The sequence below is a fragment of the Mastigoproctus giganteus genome, chromosome 3, assembly GCF_048544385.1.
Source record: "Mastigoproctus giganteus isolate SK-2022 chromosome 3, ASM4854438v1, whole genome shotgun sequence".
In the NCBI taxonomy this organism is placed as follows: Eukaryota; Metazoa; Arthropoda; class Arachnida; order Uropygi; family Thelyphonidae; genus Mastigoproctus; species Mastigoproctus giganteus.
Window position 1 is genome coordinate 168,985,567 of NC_143577.1, and position 22,482 is coordinate 169,008,048.

A 22,482-nucleotide genomic window follows, 5' to 3' on the forward strand; every position below is an offset into this window, starting at 1 on the left:
TTGTTGGTGCCTCCGTAGCCAGGTGGGCAGGAGCAGCAGTGCGTAGCACACGCTTCTTGATTAGACCGGTGTTCAAGCCCGTGACCACCAAATACGGAGGATGCAGAAAGATGATCAGGGAATGTCGGTGAACTACCAGCTTGGGGGATACACAGACTAAAAGGTAAACAGTTTGAGGCAAAAGTGATGCTTGCGCTGCTTCTGTTAGCATGAGCAGCAGCCTGGAAAGTAGGGAAATGGAGATTTCCAGGACTGCTGGGAGTCGTAGTGGAAAAAATAAATACATAGGCTGTGTTAGGGTAAATTAGAGTAGAAACAGGTGCATGTATATTTGCATGTACACCAATGCTAGGTATATAGTTAATAAATTTGATCAGCTTGAAGTGCCAGTCAAGACATCAAAAGCAGATATTAGCATTAGCATTAGCATTAGTAGAGGCATATGATGCAAGAAAGCAAGCTTATTCAGCATCAGCCAAAAAAAAAGAAAAAAAAAAAAAAAAACAACCACTACTCCCATTTCACCCCTCAATTCGTTCGAAATACCTGTCCAGCTGAGCCTTAAATTTGTTTAGGCTATCAACTTCAACAACAAGCGATGGAAGTCTATTCCACAAACCAACTGCCCGCTGGCTAAAGGCGAATTTCCGCACATCTATCCGACATCCGTCCTTCCTCAATTTGAATTTATGCCCTCTCAGGTGATTATTCTGAGCAAGAGGAAGAATTCCATCGGCATTGAGCATGCTCAAGCCATTCAAAGCCTTGTACACCTCTATCAGATCACCTCGGCGATGCCTAGTCTCCAGGCTCTGTAATTTGCAAAACTTAAGCCTTTCTTCGTAAGAGCAACCCTTTGTTCCATTCACTAATCTTGTTGCCCTTCTCTGTACTCGTTCCAGCAGCTCTACATCCTTCTTGAAATGAGGCCTCCAGACCTGTATACAGTACTCAAGGTGTGGCCTGACCAATGCCTTATACAAGGGAATAATCACATCCCTGTCCCTGCTAGAAAAATTCCTGTATATCATTGACAAGACACCATGAGCTACTCTTGCAGCTCGTCTGCACTGCTCAGAGAACTTCATATCTGCCTGCACAATTACCCCCAGGTCCTTTTCATTCTCTACCACTGTCAGCGTAGTACCACAGAGTTGATACGTTGATCTGGGGTTACTGTTTCCCATATGTAGTACTTTACATTTGTCAATGTTAAACTTCATTTGCCACCTCTCAGCCCATCTACTCAACCTTTCCAGATCCTGTTGCAGCAGCATAGTATCAGTAGTGTCCTTAACAACCCTGCCAACCTTTGTATCATCTGCAAACTTGGACATTAAGCCTGATACACCATCATCAGTATCATTTATAAATACAGAAAACAACAATGGACCCAACACTGAACCCTGAGGAACTCCACTAATAACATTAGTCCACGTTGAGCAGTGTCCATTGATTACCACTCTCTGTCTTCTGCCACTCAACCATCCCTTTATCCATAGCAGCAATTTGCCTCGAATGCCACACTTCTCCAATTTGTGCCGCAGTCTTCCATGCGCAACAGTATCAAAAGCCTTTCTAAGATCCAAATATATAATATCAAAGTTATTCCCTGCATCCAGTTCTTTTGTGACTACATCATAGTATCCAATCAAATTGGTCAGACAAGACCTGCCCTTAACAAACCCATGCTGTGTCTGAGCTATAACTGAATTCTTGTCCAGATGATCCTGCAGTGCTTCTTTAACCAGTGCCTCCATTAATTTTCCTGGAACCGAAGTTAAACTAACAGGTCTATAATTACTTGTGTCAGCCTTTGATCCTCCTTTGTGAATTGGGGTTACATTTGCACATCTCCAGTCCATGGGTACCTCCCCTGAGTCCAAAGAAGCTCTCATAATTATGGCTAGGGGTTTGCTTACTTCCTTTGCTGCCTCCTTTAATATAACTGGATAGATCCCATCCACCCCGGGTGCCTTTTTTATGTTTATCCTCAACAATTTCTCCTCCACTTTCCTCTCAGTTATTAGAAAATCATCTAGCTCACTGCCAATGTTTACTTCACCTACGACATTCCCCTTCCTGAATAACTCCTCATGTGTGAATGTAGATGCAAAATACTCGTTTAGATTGTTAGCCACCTGAGCTGGATCCTCAACTGTTGAACCATCAACATCCAGTGGACCAATCTGATTCATCCCTTTCCTTCTTGAGTTTAAATAGGTAAAGAACTCTTTTCTGTTTTTCTTTGCATCCTTTGCCAAGGATTTCTCATAATCTGCCTTTGCCTGCCTAATCTCCTTTGTGACTTGGTTACAGACCAACTTATATCTATCATAGGCTTCCACGTCACCCATTAATTTGTATGTATCCCATGCATTTTTCTTCTCTGCCATATGTCTCATTAGTTCATCTGACAACCATTTAGGCCTGAACCTTGAACAATATTTCTTGGTTGGTATGTAAAGCCTGGTAGCTTCCAAGATTAGTTCCTTGAATGCTTCCCATTTTGAATTTGCTGTTGGTAACATCATCAGTTGGTCCCACTGTATAGAATTTAAATACTGTCTCAGACCAGCATAGTCTCCTTTACGAAAGCAAAAACCCTTCCCTTTACCTCTGATGGTAGTTACCTCCTTGAGTAAATCCCACTTCAGCACACTGTGATCACTGCCACCCAGTGGTTCATTTATCTGCAGATTCCTAATGCATGAAGAATCACTACTGATAATCAGATCAAGAGTATTACTCCCTTTAGTTGCCTCCCGAACATGCTGGTGTAGAAAACAATCATCCAATAAATCCACAAAAGCCTTGCTAGTGTGTGAGTGACCAACCCACAAATTCCAGTCAATATCTGGGAAATTAAAATCCCCCATTATAAGACTCTCTGATTTACTGGCCCACTCTATTTCCCTGTACAGTATCTTATTATACTCATCAGAGTCATTAGGCCTATAGCACACTCCTACTCTCAATTTTGATTTACCTATGCTTATGTCACACCAAACTGACTCAACACTGCACTGTCCAGCGATGTCAACTGGCTTCACTTCCTTGGATTTTATGTCTTTTTTAACTAATAGCATAACCCCTCCTCCCTTCCTATCCTGTCTATCCTTTCTGTAGACGTTGTACTCCCCAAATTCCAGTTCTGCATTCCTTATATCTGTGTGACAATATCTGCCTTTGATGTTTTGAGTAATACCTCAAATTCATCAAATTTATTTACTAAACTCCTAGCATTAGTGTACACGCAAGTATACATGCACCTGTTTCTATTCTTAGCTACCCTAACACAACCCATCTGTTTACTTGTACCGCAATGACTTCCAGCAGTCTCTGAAATATCCTGCATCTTGTTTTTCAGGCTTCTGCTCATTCCAATAGAAGCAGTGCAAGAATCTCTTTCACCTCTGCCCGTGGCTACTGTTAATCCATTAGTCTTTGTCTCCCCCCAAGCTAGCAGTTTTCCGACCCACCTAACACTGCCTCGATAGCATCAGCAAATATTCTTGCACCCTTTCTATTTAAGTATATCCCATCCCTGTAGAAGGCCTGTAGAAGGATGGGATACACTCTCCTGTTAACAAGTACAGTCCAGGCTGAAAAAAATTCTACCCCTTCAGCCTTGCACAATCTTTCCAGGGCCGAATTGATCGACAAGGCTCTCATCATATACTCCCTCCTATCGTGTCTGGGCAGAATTGCAGACACTTTCAAATTCAACCCTACTTCATGGCTTTTTTTCAACAGTGACCTGTACTTGTTAAGTAATTCCGCTGGTCTCCTACTCTTAATATCATTAGTGCCAACGTGTACAACTATATCACCTTTTGTGCCCTTAAAAGATGATATCTGCTCTACAACATCATCAACCTTTGTCATCAACATCAGTAGGGAAATGGAGATTTCCAGGACTGCTGGGAGTCGTAGTGGAAAAAATAAATACATAGGCTGTGTTAGGGTAAATTAGAGTAGAAACAGGTGCATGTATATTTGCATGTACACCAATGCTAGGTATATAGTTAATAAATTTGATCAGCTTGAAGTGCTAGTCAAGACATCAAAAGCAGATATTGTTGGGATATCACAGATGTGGTGTTACACAGACATAAGCAGTGCAGAATTGGAATTTGGGGAGTACAATGTGTACAGAAAGGATAGACAAGACAGAGAGGGAGGAAGGGTTAGGTTGTCAGATAAGAAACACACACAATTTGAGGACAGGAAGTGCATCCAATTGATGTTGGTGGACAATGCAATATTGAGTCTGTTTGGTATGACGTAGCACTAGGAAAGGAAAAAGGAGAGTAGGTGTGTGTTAATCAGTAAATCAGAATGTCTTATTTTATTTATTTATTTTTATGAAAACCCAAAACACGAGAGGTATTAGAACCTATAGTATTTAGTACTGTGCTTGGGTTGGAGGTTGAGAAGACGAAAGAAGATATTTGTTGACATTGAACTTGAACTTCTGTAGACTGTAATTTTCAGGAAATATGTATGAAGGAAGGTTGTTCCAGAAAATGGCAGTTGAATGAATAAACAAGGAAGATGAAAACTTGGTTCTGTGAATTGGAAGTTCGATAGTAAATGGATGTTGGCTGGTGGCAGCACGTGTTCGGACTGTTTTGAAATAGGGAATTATAGAAGCTAATTCAGAAGAACAGTGCCCATGGAAGTATCTGTAGAAGAGGCATGCAGCAGAAACAGTACGTCAACGAGACAGCAAGTGGAGAAACTCTGTTAGAGATGAATCATTAGTTAACCTAACTGCCCTCTTCTGAATGGAATCAAGAATCCTGAGAGAGGTTTTGGGAGCACCGCCCCAGATGTGGGAACAATATTCCATGGTAGGGCGGATTTGCAATTTGTACAGAGTGAACAGCTGTTTGGAAGAAAAGTAACGCCGAGAGTGAAAGAGAAAACCAAGTTTTTTAGATGCAGAGGAAGCAATATTTGTAATGTGCTTGTGCCAAGAAATTAGAAGTCAGGGTAATCCTCAAAAGCGATATATCATTTTGCCTAGAAATCGAAGTGCTCTCCAACACTGCTCTTCGTGTACTAATGTTATTAGTGGAGTCCCCCTGGGTTCAGTGTTGGGCCCATTGTTGTTTTTTATATTTATCAATGATATTGATGAAGGTATATCAGGCTTAATGTCCAAATTTGCAGATGAAAAGAAGGATGGCAGGGTTGTTAATAACAATATGCTACTGGGAACTAGAAAAGTTGGGGAGATGGGCTGAGTGGCAACTGAAGTTTAACATTGACAAATACAAAGTACTGAATATGGGTAGCAGTAACCCAAGAGAAATGTTCCAACTGTGGTATTACACTCAGGGAAGAGGAGAATGAAAAAGACCTGGGGGTAATTGTGCAGTCAGATATGAGGCCAGAGCAGGTCATGGGGGTCCTTGTCAATGATAGGAATTTTGCTAGCAGGGATAAGGAGGTGATTATCGCTTTGGATAAGGATGGTCTGGCCACACCTTAAGTACTGTATACAGATCTAGAGGCTTCATTTTAGAAAGGATGTAGAGATGCTGGATGGAACGAGTACAGAGAAGGGCAATGATATTGGTGAGGGGAACAATGGGTTGCTCTTACAAAGAAGGGCCTAAGTTCTGCAAATCGTAGCATCTGGAGACTAGGCACCTGCGAGGTGATCTGATTGAGGTGTAAGGCCTTAAATGATTTGAGCAAGCTCAACACTGATGGGATTCTTTCTCTTGCTCAGATTGTGCCCCTGAGGAGCATAAATTCAAATCGGGGACAGACAGTTGTAGAATAGATGTGCCAAAATTTGCATTTAGCCAGTGGGTGGGTTGATTTCTTGAATAAATTTCCATCTTTTGTCGTAGAAGTTAATAGGTTAAATAAATTGAAGGAAGAACTGGACAAACTTTTGGAGCGAATGGATGGGGCAAATTGGATTTTTTTTTTTTTTGTTTCTGATGCTGTACAACTTGTTTTCTTGCGTTAACCCTAGGGGCTCACATCTGGTGAGTATAGGCTTGGCAAACCCATGGTCCTGAGCTGGATATCATCATTCTTCTCTTCTTGGTGATTCCTTTTGTGACTGTCTGTCTGTCTCTCTCTCTCTCTCTCTCTCTCTCTCTCTCTCTCTCACACACACACACACACACACAGGGTAACTCGGGGATCTTTTTTTTGGCTGGTGCAGCATAAGCCTCAGGCTTCCTTGCACCATAAGGCTAATAATAATAATAACCATATGCCTCTACTAAAAAAAAAAGTAGTATTACATTTTTTGGCATATTTAGGAGTAAAAACATCAGTAAGTGGATGTGAGATATGTTGGTGTTATGAGCTATAATGGGATTTATTGTAAAAAGAGTGGCCAGAAGTCCTGAGAATAGAGTATAAAAGACATAGGTATAGAAAATTAGTTTTTTCTGTTTTTTTTTTTTTAATTATTATTATTTTTCATTGTATACACCCTGAAGTTGAATACACTTATTGTATTTAATCTGTAAAGAGTTTAAATCCTTGAAAAAAAAAATTCTGCAGGTTGGGCATCAAATCAATTTCCAAAGCTACTTTTAGCTCTTCATCTTCAAAATGAGTTCTGTGAATGTGTCTTTGTGGCTTCTGAACGAGTAATAGTCACTTGGGGGCAGATATGGACTGGCTGGAGGGTGGTTTTATTGTTCATATCTATATTTGTGAAATTTTGTTTGTGCAACCTAGGCTTTGTGCACAGGCACCAAACAAAAACCTGATGAGCTGACTTTCCTTGTCTTTTTTCCTGAATTGCCTCTTTCAACTTTGTCATAAAGATGGCATAATATTCTCCCGTTTGTACGGAGGTAGGTAACAGAGTACCAGGGACTCCACTAATTACATTAGTCCACGATGAGCAGTGTCCATTGATTACCACTCTCTGTCTTCTCCCCCTCAACCACCCCTTTATCCATAGCAGCAATTTGCCTCCAATGTCACACTGCTCCAATTTGTGTAGCAGTCTTCCATGTGCAACAGTATCAAAAGCCTTTCTAAGATCCAAGTATATAATATCAAAGTTATTCCCTGCATCCAGTTCTTTTGTGACTGCATCATAGTATCCAATCAAGTTGGTCAGGCAAGATTTCCCCTTAACAAAACCATGCTGTGTCTGAGCTATAACTGAAGTCTTGTCTAAATGATCCTGCAGTGCTTCTTTAACCAGTGCCTCCATTAATTTTCCTGGAACAGAAGTTAAGCTCACAGGTCTATAATTACTTGTGTATTAATTACTTGTGGAGGATCATAATTACTTGTGGAGGATCAGCCTTTGATCCTCCTTTGTGAATTGGGGTCACATTTGCACATTTCCAGTCTATGGGTACCTCCCCTGAGTCCAAGGAAGCTCTCATAATTATGGCTAAGGGTTTGCTTACTTCCTTTGCTGCCTCCTTTAATATAACTGGATAGATCCCATCCACCCCGGGTGCCTTTCTTGTGTTTATCTTCAACAGTTTCTCCTCCACTTTACTCCCAGTTATTTCAAGATTCTGTAGCTTACTGCTAGAGTTGAATACACCTCTGGCATTCCCCTTGTTGAATAACTCCTCATGTGTGAATGTCGATGCAAAATATTCATTTAGTTTGTTAGCTACCTGAGCAGGATCATCAACAGTTGACCCATCAATATCAAGTGGACCAATCTGATTCATCCCCTTCCTTCTAGAGTTTACATAAGTAGAGAACTCTTTGCTGTTTTTCTTTGCATCCCTTGCCAAGGATTTCTCGTAATCTGCCTTCGCCTGCCTAACCTCCTTTTGTAACTTGGTTGCATATCAACTTGTATCTATCATAGGCTTCTGTGTCATGTGTTAATTTGTAAGTATCCCATGCATTTTTCTTCTCTGCCATATGCCTCATTAGTTCATCTGACATCCATTTTGGCCTAAACCTTGAACAATATTTCTTAGTTGGTATGTAAAGCCTAGTAGCTTCCAAGATAAGTTCTTTGAATGCTTCCCATTTTGAATTTGCTGTTGGTAACATCATCAGTTGGTCCCACTGTATAGAATTTAAATACTGTCTCAGTCCATCGTAGTCGCCTTTACGGAAGCAATAACCCTTCCCTTTACCCCTAATGGTAGTTACCTCTTTGAGTAAAGCCCACTTCAGCACACTGTGATCACTGCCACCTAGTAGTTCATTTATCTGCAGATTCTTAATGCATGAAGAATCACTGCTGATAATCAAATCAAGAGTATTACTCCCTCTAGTTGCCTCCCGAACATGCTGATGTAGAAAACAATCATCCAATAAATCCACAAAAGCCCTGCTAGTGCGTGAGTAACCAGCCCCCAAATTCCAGTCAATATCTGGGAAATTAAAATCTCCCATTATAAGACTTTCTGATTTACTGGCCCACTCTATTTCCCTGTACAGTTCCTTATTATACTCATCAGAGTCATTAGGCCTATAGCACACTCCTACTCTCAATTTTGATCTCCCAATGCTTATGTCACACCAAACTGACTCAACACTGCACTGTCCAGCGATGTCGACTGGCTTCACTTCCTTGGTTTTTATGTGTTTCTTAACTAATAGCATAACCCCTCCCCCCTTCCTATCCTGTCTATCCTTTCTGTAGATGTTGTACTCCCCAAATTGCAGTTCTGCATCCCTTATATCTGTGTGACACCACGTCTCTGATATCCCAATAATATCTCCCTTTGATGTTTTGAGCAATACCTCAAATTCATCAAATTTATTTACTAAACTCCTAGCATTGGTGTACACACAAGTATACCTGCACCTGTTTCTATTCTTAGCTACCCTAACACAACCCATGTGTTTACTTGTACCGCAATGGCTCCCAGCAGTCTCTGAAATACCATGCATCTTGTTTTTCAGGCTTCTGCTCATTCTAATAGAAGCAGTGCAAGAATCTCTTTCACCTCTGCCAGTGGCTACTGTCAATCTATTGGTCTTTTAATTGGAATTATATGCAATCAAACTTGCTTTAGAAAATCTCTATTTTAACTGTTGCTTAAAATCTGTTATTTACACTGATTGCCGACCGGGCTAGCCAGGTAGGTACAGTGCTTGCCTGGCAACCCAAAGGTCGCGGGTTCGATTCCTGCCTCGGGCTTGGATCACAGTAAAATGCAAAAACTTTGGGAGGTGCATTATGGCCACAGAAGCTGATGCGCCAACAACTAACAAGGAAAAAAAAAATAATAATAAAAATTATACTGATCCCCTCAGCTTAACCATGGCATTATGTAATTCCTCAGATAAAGTTCACCCTGTTTTAAATGAAATCAGAAGCTTATTACTAAAAATTGAAGAATGCCATCAAATGGTCACTTTTTGTTGGATTTCAGTACATTCCGGTATTTTAGGCAATGAACTGGATAAAGCTGCAAAAAAAAAAAAAAATCCAACTACCTTGGATTTAACCATTATCCCTGTTCCAGTATCAGATTATGCACTAACCGTTCATGCTGCCTGCATATCAGAATGGACAGCACTCTGGCACTATCAGATTAATAATAAACTCTTTCAGGTTAAACAAGATCTGAAAATTTGGTGCTCCAGTGGCCTTTTAGAGAAGAAGTAGTCCTTTCAAGAGCAAGGATAGGTCATACCCATCTGACCCACCATCAGTGGGACAAACTGATGATGTTACCAACAGCAAATTCAAAATGGGAAGCATTCAAAGAACTTATCTTGGAAGCTACTAGGCTTTACATACCAACTAAGAAATATTGTTCAAGGTTTAGGCCTAAATGGATGTCAGATGAACTAATGAGACATACGGCAGAGAAGAAAAATGCATGGGATACATATAAATTAATGGGTGACATGGAAGCCTATGATAGATATAAGCTGGTCTGTAACCAAGTTACAAAGGAGATTAGGCAGGCAAAGGCAGATTATGAGAAATCTTTGGCAAAGGATGCAAAGAAAAACAGAAAAGAGTTCTTTACCTGTGTAAACTCTAGAAGGAAAGGGATGAATCAGATTAGTCCACTGGATATTGATGGTTCAACAGTTGAGGATCCTGCTCAGGTGGCTAACAAACTACACGAATATTTTGCATCTACATTCACCCGTGAGGAGTTATTCAGGGAGGGGAATGCCAGAGATGAGTTTAACTTTGGCAGTGAGCTATATGATTTTGTAATAACTGAGAGGAAAGTGGAGGAGAAATTGTTGAGGATAAACATAAAAAAGGCACCTGGGATGGATGGGATCTATCCAGTTATATTAAAGGGTGCAGCAATGGAAGTAAGCAAACCCTTAGCCATAATTATGAGAGCTTTTTTGGACTTAGGGGAGGTACCCATAGACTGGAGATGTGCAAATGTGACCCCAATTCACAAAGGAGGATCAAAGGCTGACACAAGTAATTATAGACCTGTGAGTTTAACTTCTGTTCCAGGAAAATTAATGGAGGCACTGGTTAAAGAAGCGCTGCAGGATCATCTAGACAAGACTTCAGTTATAGCTCAGACACAACATGGTTTTGTTAAGGGAAAGTCTTGCCTGGCCAATTTTATTGGATACTATGATGCAGTCACAAAAGAATTGGATGCAGGGAATAACTTTGATATTATATATTTGGATCTTAGAAAGGCTTTTGATACTGTTGCACATGGAAGACTGCTGCACAAATTGGAGCAGTGTCGCATTGGAGGCAAATTGCTGCTATGGATAAAGGGGTGGTTGAGGGAGAGAAGACAGAGAGTGGTAATCAATGTACACTGCTCATCGTGGACTAATGTTATTAGTGGAGTTGCTCCGGGTTCAGTGTTGGGTCCATTATTGTTTTCTGTATTTATAAATGATATTGATGATGGTATATCAAGCTTAATATCAAAGTTTGCGGATGATACAATTGTTGGCAGGGTTGTTAAGGCCATTACTGACACTATGCTGCTGCAACAGGATCTGGAAAGGTTGAGCAGATGGGCTGAGATGTGTCAAATGAAGTTTAACATTGACAAATGTAAAGTACTACATATGGGAAACAGCAACCCCAGAGCAACGTATCAACTCTGTGGTAGTACACTGACAGTAGTAGAGAATGAAAAGACCTGGGGGTAATTGTGCAGGCAGATATGAAGTCCTCTGAGCAGTACAGACGGGCTGCAAGAGTAGCTCATGGTGTGTTGTCAATGATATACAGGAATTTTTCTAGCAGGGATAAGGAGGTGATTATTCCCTTGTATAAGGCAATGGTCAGGCCACACCTTCAGTACTATGTACAGGTCTGGAGGCTTATTTCAAGAAGGATGTAGAGCTGCTGGAATGAGTACAGAGAAGGGCAACAAGATTAGTGAATGGAACAAAGGGTTGCTCTTAAGAAGAAAGGCTTAAGTTTTGCAAATTACGGTGTATGGAGACTAGGCACCGGCGAGGTGATCTGATGGAGGTGTATAAAGCCTTGAATTTTGTTTGATCATGCTCAGTGCCGATGGGATTCTTTCTCTTGTTCAGAATAATCACCTGAGAGGGCTTAAATTCAGATTGAGGAAAGATAGATGTAAGATAGATGTGCAGAAATTTGCCTTTAGCCAGCAGGTAGTTGGTTGGTGGAACAGACTTCCATCCCTTGTTGTGGAAGTTAATAGCCTAAATAAATTTAAGTCTCAGATGGACAGGTATTTCGAACGAACGGAGGGGTGAAACGGAAGGTTTTTTTTTTTGGCTGATGCTGCATAAGCTTGCTTTCTTGCATCATATGCCTCTACTAATGCTATCATTAACTTTTGTATCATCTGCAAACTTCAACATTAAGCCTGATATATGTTCATTGATATCATTAAGAAATGCACAAAGCCACAATGCGCCAGGCACCGAACCCTGGGGAACTCCAATAATAACATTAGTCCACTTAGAGCATTTTTCATTTATTACCACTCACTGCCATCTCCCACTCAACCATCCCTTTATCCATTGCAGCAACTTGCCCTTAATGCCATACAGTGCCAATTTGTACAGCAGTGTTACATGTGCAACAGTAGTAAAAGCTTTCCTGAAAACCAAGTATATGATATCAAAATTATTTTTTCATCCAGTTGCTTTGTGACCTCTTCGTAGTATCCATTTAGACTGGTCAGACAAAACTTCTCCCTAACAAATCCAAGCTGTGTCTGAACTGTTACTGCAGTCTTGTCTAGGTGATCCTGCATCACTTCTTTAACCAGTGACTCCATATTTTCCCCGTAACAGAAGTTAAACTACAAGGTCTATAATTATTTGCATCACCCTTTGAACCCCCTTTGTGAATTTGGAATACATTTGCACATCTCCACTCCACGGGGATCTCCCCTGAATCTAAGGATGCTCTCAAAATTATTGCTAAGGGTGTGCATACTTCCCTTGCAACCTCCTTCAATATAACTGAATAGATTTCATCTACCCCAGGTGCCTTTTTTCTGTTTAACTTCAACAATTTCTCCTCCACTTTGTTCTCCGTTATTACAAAATCATTTAGCTGCCTGTTAGAGTTTAGTAAACTTCTGTCCTCCTCTTCTTTACAGATTTCCTCATGTGTGAATGTAGATGCAGAATACTCATTCAGTTTGTCAGCTATCTGAGCAGAGTCATCAACATTCGCATCACCAACATCAATTGGATCAATCTGATTCAGACCCTTCCTTCTAGAGTTTACAAAGGCTTCTTTACATACGTAAAGCAGTCTACAACAAAGACTTCTTTACATAAGTAAAGAAGTCTTTGTTGTTTTTCTTTGCAACCTTTGCTAAGGATTTTCTATAATCAGCCTTCGCTTGCCTAACCTCCTTTGTGATTTGATTACAGATTAGCTTATATCTGCCATAGGCTTCGGTGTCACCTGATAATTTACATGCATCCCACGCATTTTTCTTCTCAGCCACGAGCCTCATTAGTCGATCTGAAATCCATTTAGGTCTAAATCGTGAACAGTATTTCTTAGTTGGTATGGTGAACAGTATTTCTTGGTGAAAAGCCTAGTAGCTTCCAACAGTAATTCCTTGAGGAGTCCCATTTAGAATTTGCAGAACTTAAGCCTCTCTTGGTAAGAGAGGCTTAAGTTCTGCAAGTTGCAGCATCTGGAGACTAGGCACCTGCACGGCGATCTGATTGAGGTGTACAAGGCCTTGAATGGTTTGAGTAGGTTTAGTGCTGATGGGATACTTCTGCTTGCTCAGATTAAGAATCTGAGGGGGCATAGATTCAAATTGAGGAAAGACAGTTGTAGAATAGATGTGCGAAATATTGCCTTTAGCCAGCGGGTAGTTGATTGCTGAAACAGACTTCCATATGTTTTTGTGTTGTGGAATTTGATAGCTTAAAGAAATTTAAAGCCGCACTAGGCAAACAGTTGGAGTGACTGGATGGGTGAAATAGGAAGGGGTTTTTTTTGTCTGATGCTCTATAAGCTTGCTTTCTTGCATCATATGCCTCAAATAATGCTAATAAATGGCCTTTTTTATGAGCTTAAAGCAAACAATCATTGAATTTTGATGGTAGTTGAAACTTGTTGATCATGTTCAGATTCATGATAAATTAAGATTTGTAAACAGTTTTGTGGCTGTTCACTTGTGATATACACTTTGTCATCAGAAACAAATCAACAAGTAACATTCTCACATGACTGTTAAATAAGTATTCACATTTATTTACATTGTACATTAAGTGGCCATTTTATTAGGTTCTCCTACCTAATAAAATAGTAAATAGGTTTATATTTAGGTTTTAGAATAATCTGGATTTATCATGGCATGGACTCAATAAGGTGGCAAAAGTATGTCACAGGGATAGTGATCCAATGACTCAGTTGCTTCTCACAGTTGCTGCAAATTGGTGACTTTGGATCTCTGTTACAAATAGTTCATTCCACCTCATCTGACAGTTGACTAATTGGATTGAATTTTGATGACTGGAGAAGCATTGTAGCATGCTGAATTCACTGTCAGGTCCCTGGAACAAGTTATTTACAGTTTTGGTCTTGTGATGTGGTGCATTATCCTGTTGGAAGAACCCATTCACAGGTGGACACACTGCAGCCATTAAGGGATGCACCTGGATCCTTTTTTATCTTGTAGATACACTATATACCAGATCTCTTATTTTGTAATGAATTGTCAAAGTCATTATGATGTATACAGAGGTGAAGCAATAATGAAATGATTTTTGAATTTCTCTAAAAAATTCTTTTCAAGTCTCTCTCTCTCTCTAAAAAAATTTGTATTTATATTTTTTCTAAAGAAATGTGAAATAGTAAAACATATGAAAGAAAGAAGTTATTTAAAAGAAAAACCTTATGACTACAACAGCTGTGGGTGATTCCAAGGGCTTAAAATATTGATTCCAATAAGAAATTTATGAACAGCAAACAAAAAAAAAAAAAAATTGAAAGAACTGCTAGAACTTAATGCTCCATATTCTGGTGTTTTAAAGTTTGAAAAAAAAAAAAAGTTTAAAGTTTAGAAACATATACAGCTCTAATGCAATACAATCTAATGTAATATAACATCTTCCTATACAATACACTGAAAAGTATTTAGTGTAATGTATATTGTACTGTTCCTGAATGAAAGTATTAATAATTCTGTTACAGTCAGCATAAAATTTTATATTGTTCCAGGACCTCAGATGAAGATATTGACAGTGATGAGATGCTCCCTGTTGATTATTCAGAGAGTGATAAAGAATCAAAGGTAATCCATTCTTCTAAAGTTGATCGCCCAATCACCTTAAATGATATTATAGGTGAGCGTTGAGAAATTTAAAAGTATAGTTTAGCATCAGCTTAGTTATACATATTTACTTTGTGTAGAATTTGTTATATTAAAATCCAGGTATTTCCTATAACCAACAAGGCTGGATGTGGAGAGGGTTTTTTTTTTTTTTTTTTTTTTGGCTGATGCTTTATAAATTTGCTTTCTTGCATCATTTGCCACTACTAATACTAATATCAAACTCAAGGTAGTTGAGAATGAAAAAGGCCCAGAGTTAATTGTCCAGTCTGATATGATGTCTTTGTGCTAGGAATTGTAAAAAGATATCAAATGAATAGGTATGTCTACCTGCAGTATCACAGTCAGCATTTTAATCAGGTTTGATTGAAATGTTGACTGTGGTATTCTGTTGTGGATTGTGGGTGTGCTATTCTAGGATTATTGTACCAGAAGGTGCAATAATCCCAAAGGTAATCCATTACCTTTGGGATTATTGCACCTTGAAGTACAATGAAGGCATACCATTTTGGTAATATGGGTTTGGTTCAGTGCTGGCCCATTGTTGTTTTTTATATTTATTGATGAAGGTATATCAGGCTTAATGCCTATGTTTGCAGATGATACAAAGGTTGGCAGAGTGGTTAAAGACAATAATCAGTGTAACACCAGGGGCTCATATCTGGTGAGCATGGGCCTGGCACACCCAGGGTCCTGAACTGGATATGATCATACTTCTCTTTCTTGGTGATTCCTTTCTACTCTCTCTCTCTCTCTCTCTCTCTCTCTCTCTCTCTCTCTCTCTCTCTCTCTCTCTCTCTCTCTCTCTCTCTCAGGGTAATTCAGATTTTTTTTTTTTTTTGGCTGGTGCAGCATAAGCCTCAGGCTTCCTTGCACCATATGGCTAATAATAATAAGCTACTTCAACAAGATCTAGAAAAATTAGACAGATGGGCTAAGAAATGGCAGTTGAAGTTTAACAATGACAAATGCAAGGTATTGCATATGGGTAGCAATAATTCCAGATTAACTTATCAGCTTTATATTTAACCCCAGGGGCTCATATCTGGTGAGTATGGGCTTGGGTTCCTAACTTTCTCTCTCTCAGGGTAACTCAGAAATTTTTTTTTGGCTGATGCACCATATGGCTAATAATAATAATATCTGACTACACAATTACCTGGGGTAATTGTGTTGTAATCAGATATAAAGTTTTCTGAACAGTGCAGAACAGGCTGCTAGGACATCTCATGGGGTTTTGTTAATGATATACAGAAACTTAGCTAGCAGGGATAAGGAGGTGATTATCCCATTTTACAAGGCACTTGATCAATGGGTTAAGCTGCATCTTGAGTACTGCCTACAGGTCTGGAGGCCTCATTTTAGAAATGACGTAGAGCTGCTGGAATGAGTACAGAGAAGGGCAACAACAAGATTCGTGAGAGGAACAAAGGCTGCTCTTACTGAGAAAGGCTTAAGTTCTGCAAATTGCAGCATACTGGAGACTAGGCACCTATGAGTTGATCTGATTGAGGTGTATATAGCTTTGAATGGTTTGAGAAAGCTCAATGTTGATGAGATTGTTTTTCTTGCTCAGATTATGCACTTGAGGGGGCATAAATTCAATTTGAGGAAAGACAGTTGCAGAATAGAGGTCCAGAAATTTGCATTTAGCTAGCGAGTGGTTGATTGCTGAAACAACTTCCCTCTGTCATTGAAGTTGATAGTGTTAATAGATTCAAGGAAGAACTGGACAAACTTTTGGAGTGAATGGATAGGTGAAGTGAGAAATGTTTTTTGGCTGATGCTGTTATTAGCTTGTTTTTTGCATCACATGCCACTACAAATGCTGATTACACTGCCTGACAAAATTTTTTTTTGTCATATCTCTCGAACGAAAGTTGGTTATCCTGAACAAAATGAATGTCCTGATTATGAAAATATCAATCTTTTACTTCTGTCACGTCCACATCAAAAGATATACGCATTTTTTAAATTCCTTGTTTTTATATAATATCAGCATACATGGTTGTAATTATTACACACAATATATGTTACTTAGACATGTTTCCCACTCAATGATTTCTTTTATACTCCAGATTGCTTTCACGTTTAAGGAGCCAACAGTAATCTCCTATCATGGCAGAGTCCCAGCAACCTTGGTATCATTTTTCCATTGCAGTTATGTCCTGGTGGAAGCTCCCTCCTTGTTCATCATTGACATCTGCTAAGTTTTCAGGAAAGAAATCCAGATGGAAATGAAGGAAATGCATTTTCAATGACATTCGGTACCCCATGTTCTTGTAACATTTCAGCATGTCTGTCACCGGTTGCTCATAGTTCACTTCTTTTCTCTTTCTGAGGAATCCGTGTATAAAGCCTTGAAAAATCTCCATGCAGCCGGTTCAACATCACTCGGGTTTCTTTGAAATTCTTCATCTTTTAGGAGCTTTCTTATTTGAGGACGTATGAAAATTCCTTCCTTCAGCTTTGCATGAGATAAATTTGGAAATGTTTTCAGTAAATATGCGAATCCTCTGCTTTATTTATCCAGTGCCTTAGTGAATTTCTTAATCAGGCCAAGCTTGATGTGTAAAGGAGAAAGAAAAACCTTTTGTGGATCAACCAATGGAACATTTGAGAATGGTATACATGCTTGCATGTATACCATTGCTAGAAGTATAGTAAATAAATTTGATGAATTTGAAGTGTTGGTCAAGACCTCAAAGGCGGATATTGTTGGGATAGCAGAGATGTGGTGTCACACAGATATAAGGAATGCAGAACTGGAATTTGGGGAGTACAATGTGTACAGAAAGGATAGACAGAATAGAAAGGGAGGAGGTGTTATGCTGTTAATTAAGAAAAACATAAAATCAAAAGAAGTGCACCCAGTTGATATAGATGAAAAGTGCACTGTTGAGTCAGTTTGGTGTGACATAAGCATTGTGAAAGGAAAAATAAGAGTAGGAGCGTGTTATAGGCCTAATGACTCGAATGAGTACAATGAACAATTGTACAGAGAAATAGAGTGGGCCAGTAAATCAGAATGTCTTATAATGGGGTATTATAACTTCCCAGATATTGACTGGAATTTGTGGGTTGGTCACTCACACACTAGTCAAACTTGTGTGGATTTATTGGATGATTGTTTTCTGCAGCAGCATGTTCGAGAGGCAACCAGAGAGAGTAATACTCTTGATCTGGTTATCAGCAGTGATCAATCGTGTATTAAGAATTTGCAGATAAAGGAACCACTAGGTGGCAGTGATCACAGTGTACTGATGTGGGATTTACTTAAAGATTTAATTACCATCAGGGGTAAAGGAAAGGGTTTTTGCTTCCGTAAAGGTGAGTACAGTGGTCTCAGAAAGTTTTTAAATTCTGTACAGTGGGATCAACTGACGATGTTACCAACAGTAAATTCTAAGTGGGAAGCATTCAAGGAATTAATCGTGGAAGCTACTAAAAGTTTCATACCTATTAAGAAATAGTGTTCAAGGTTTAGGCCTAAATGGTTATCTAATGAACTAATGAGACTTGTAACAGGGAAGAAAAATGCATGGGGATGCATATAAATTATCAAGCGACTCAGAAGCCTATGGCAGATATAAGCTAGTCTGTAATCAGGTCACAAAGGAGGTTAGGGAGGCGAAGGTAGATTACGAGAAATCCTTGGCAAAAGATGCTAAGAAAAACAGCAAGGATTTCTTTACTTATATAAACTCTAAAAGGAAGGGGATGAATCTGATTGGTCCACTTGACATCGATGGTTCGACTGTTGATCCTGCTCAGATAGCAAACAAACTGAATAAGTATTTTGCATCTACATTCACACATGAGGAATTATTGCATCTTGGATTTGAAAATAGCAGAAGGTTATCAAATTGTAGCAGGATACTTAATGATTTTGTAATAACTGAGAGCAAAGTGGAGGATAAATTGTTGAAGTTAAACATAAGAAAAGCACCTGTGGTGGTTGGGATCTATCCAGTTATATTAAAGGAGGCGGCAAAGCAATTAAGCAAACCCTTAGCCATAATTATGAGAGCATCCTTGGACTCAGGGGAGGTTCTCACGGACTGGAGATGTGCAAATGTATCCCCAATTCACAAAGGGGGATCGAAGGGTAACACAAGTAATTACAGACCAGTTAGTTTAACTTCTGTTCTGGGTGAAATAATGGAGTCACTGGTTAAAGTTGCATTGCAGGATCATCTAGACAAGACTGCAGCAATAATTCAGACACAGCATGGGTTTGTTAAGGGAAAGTCTTGTCTGACAAATTTGATAGGATATTATGATGTGGTTACAAAGGAACTGAATACAAAAAATAATTTTGATATCATATATTTGGATTTCAGGAAAGCTTTTGACACTGTTGCGCATGAAAGACTATTGTACAAATTGGAGCAGAATGGTATTAAGGGTAAGTTGCTACAATGGATAAAAGGATGGTTAAGTGGGAGGAGACAGAGGGTGGTAATCAATGGGTGCTGCTCTTCGTGGACTAATGTTATTAGTGGAGTCCCATAGGGTTCGGCGTTGGGTCCACTGTTGTTTTTTTTTTATAAATGATATTGATGAAGGTATATCAGGCTTAATGTCGAAGTTTGCAGATGATACAAAGGTTGGCAGGGTTGTTAATGACAGTAATGGCAGTGTGCTACTGCAACAGGATCTAGATAATTTGGGCAGATGGGCTAAGAAGTGGCAACTGAAGTTTAACCTTGACAAATGCAAAGTACTGCATATGGGTAGAAGTAACCCCAGAGAAATGTACCAACTGTGTGGTACTACACTTAAGGTGGTAGAAAATGAAAAAGACCTGGGAGTAATTGTGCAGTCAGATATGAAGTTTTCTGAGCAATGCAGACAGGCTGCCAGGGCAGGTCATGGGGTTTTGTCAATGATATATAGGAATTTTGCTAGCAGGGAAAAGGAGGTGATTGTCCCTCTGTATAAGGCAATGGTCAGGCCACGCCTTGAGTACTGCGTACAGGTCTGGAGGCCTCATTTTAGGAAGGATGTAGATTTGCTTGAGCGTCTACAGAGAAGGGCAACTAGATTGGTGAGGGGAATGAAGGGATCCTCTTACCAAGAGAGGCTTAAGTTCTGCAAATTGCAGTGGCTGGAGACTAGGCACCTGTCATGCAGTGATCTGATTGAGGTGTATAAGGCCTTGAATGGATTGAGCACGCTGAATTCGGATGGGATCCTTCCACTTGTTCAGATTACGAACCTAAGGGGGCATAAATTCAAATTAAGAAAGGACAGATGTAGAATAGATGTGTGGAAATTTGCCTTTAGCCAGCAGGTGGTTAATTGCTGGAACAAACTTCCATCTGTCGTGGAAGTTGATAGGTTGAATAAATTTAAGGAGGAACTGGACGGGCATTTGGAGGGAATGGTGTGTTTTTTTTTTTTTTTTTTTTTTTTGGCTGATGCTGTATAAGCTCATACACTTGCTTTCTTGCATCACATGCCACTACTACTACTACATACTCTATGCCACCTTCGTGAGCAACACTTCACAGACAAAGTGTTACCTTTTGGTGTAGGGTGTCTGCTTTTGGTATCGTTGTGCCATACTTTTATGAAAATGCTAATAGCCCAGCTGTTACATTAACTTCAGCTCTGAAAGAATTTGCATCATCTTGAAGAATTTGCATCCTGCAAGAATTTGCAAGAGGATGTTACAAATCTTGCGGCATATTTATAAGAGGATCTTCACCAAAAAGGAGTCAAGTTATGAAATATCTGTAGCAACAAGATGGTGTTATAGCACATACCACAAGCCTTTCCATGGACACTTTAAAGGAAATGTTTTCAAATTCATTATGAATAACATAAATTGATAACATAATTTGCTTTGATAACATAAATTGGCCATAACAGTCACCAGACTGATCTGTTTGTGGTTTCTTTTTTATGTAGTTTTTATCCAAAGTTTATATAAACCATCTATGGCCACTTGAGAAATTGAAAGAATACCACCAGAAACATTACACAGAGCAGTAGATGTAGCCGAGTGATCAGGAGCGCGAGTGCAGTAGCACACGCTCTTTGAGTGGACTGGGGTTCAAGCCCATGACTGATAAATACGATTAATGTTTGTATTGATTGATTTATTGTAAACTCCACTGACCTGGTGGTCGTGTCGGACTATAAACAAAAACATTTTTTTTTTTGTTTACTTTGTGAAAATGCGAGTAGAGGATTGTGTTTTCAGTGGTGGTTTGTAATTTAAAGGACATTATTGTCAAAAGCTGAGAAATGTAACATAAATGCTTTGATATATACACCTATGAGCCGAAACATTATGACCAGCAAGTCATTATGCAAATCGAAGCAACAGCAGGTGAACTACAGCGCATGCGCAGGTCGGGACATGGTATTAAAAACACCTGATACTGAACACCATTAATCAGTGTTACCCTTGTTCTTCAGATGAGAAAGGCAGCGGACTTAAGCGAGTTTGACAAAGGCCAAATTGTAATGGCCAGACCAGTGGGTCAGAGCATATCCAAAATAGCACGACTTGTGAGGTGATCATGGTCAGCCGTGGTTAGTACCTATGGAAAGTGGTCCAAGGAGAGAAAACCTACAACCCACCGGCGAGGTGTTGGACAACCACGGCTCATCGATGCTTGAGGTGAGCAAAGGCTGTCCCTGATGGTACATGGCAACAGAAGTGTGACTGTGGCACAACTAGCTGGTAATTGGAATGCTGGTGATGCGAGTAATGTGTCGCAACACAGTACATCGAACCCTGCTGAAAATGGGGCTGCATAGCCACAGGCTGCTCTGAGTGCCCATGCTAACTACGGTTCGCCAGTGACAGCGCCTACAATGGGTATGAGCATCGAAACCGGACCTTTGGTGATTGGAAGAAGGTCGTCTGGACCGATGAATCTCGTTTTTTGTTGCACCATGTGGATGGCCGGGTACATGTCCGTCGTTTACCTGGGGAAGTGATGATGCCTGGATGCACCATGGGATGAAAACAAGCCAGTGGCGGCAGTGTCATGCTTTGGACAATGTTCTGCTGGGATACCCTGGGTCCAGTCATCCATATGTCGGGCACTCTGGTGTCTACCACCTACCTAAACATTATAGCTGACCAGGTACACCCTTGCCAACCGGGCTAGCCAGATGGATAAAGTGCCTGCCTGGCAACCCAAAGGTTGCGGGTTCGAATCCCGCATCGGGCTTGGATCAGAGTAAAATGCAAAAACTTTGGGTGGTGCATTATGGCTACAGAAGCCAATGCACCAACAACTAACAAAAAAAAAAAATATATATACCCTTTTGTGGCAACGGATTTCCCCTCTGGCAGTGCTGTCTTTAGCAGGATAATGCACCATGCCACACCGCCCAGATTGTTTGAGACTGATTCACAGAACATGAGGAAGACTTCCAGGTATTGCCGTGGCCTTGAAATTCCCCAGACATCAATCCCATCGAGCATCTGTGGTTTCCGTTGGAACATCAACACCAATCTGCGGCCTCTCAACCACAGACCTTACAGGAGTTAAAGGATCTGCTGGTTACATGTTGGTACCAGATACCACAAGACAGTGGTCAGGAGCGGGATTGCAGTAGCTTACATTCTTTGAGTAGACTGGGGTTCAAGCCCCTGACTGCTGAATATGGTCGATCTGCCAACCCGCACTGGACCAGCGTGGCAGATTATGGTCCATTTCCCTCAGCATGAATTGTTGAGGAAGCTTCCATCCTGCAGTGGGTTGATAATGGCTGCACTTTACTTACTTTACCACAAGAA

At 40.1% G+C, this 22,482-nt stretch overlaps 1 protein-coding gene across 1 annotated transcript in view; it reads left to right on the forward strand.

The window, feature by feature from the left end:
- LOC150088402 (protein phosphatase 1 regulatory subunit 36-like) overlaps positions 1-22,482 on the forward strand; it is a 189,208-nt gene that overhangs the window by 15,345 nt on the left and 151,381 nt on the right. Inside the window, exon 2 of the mRNA XM_090370147.1 lies at positions 14,606-14,730. Coding sequence (XP_090226273.1) covers positions 14,606-14,730 — 125 coding nt within the window. The remainder of the gene's footprint in view (positions 1-14,605; positions 14,731-22,482) is intronic.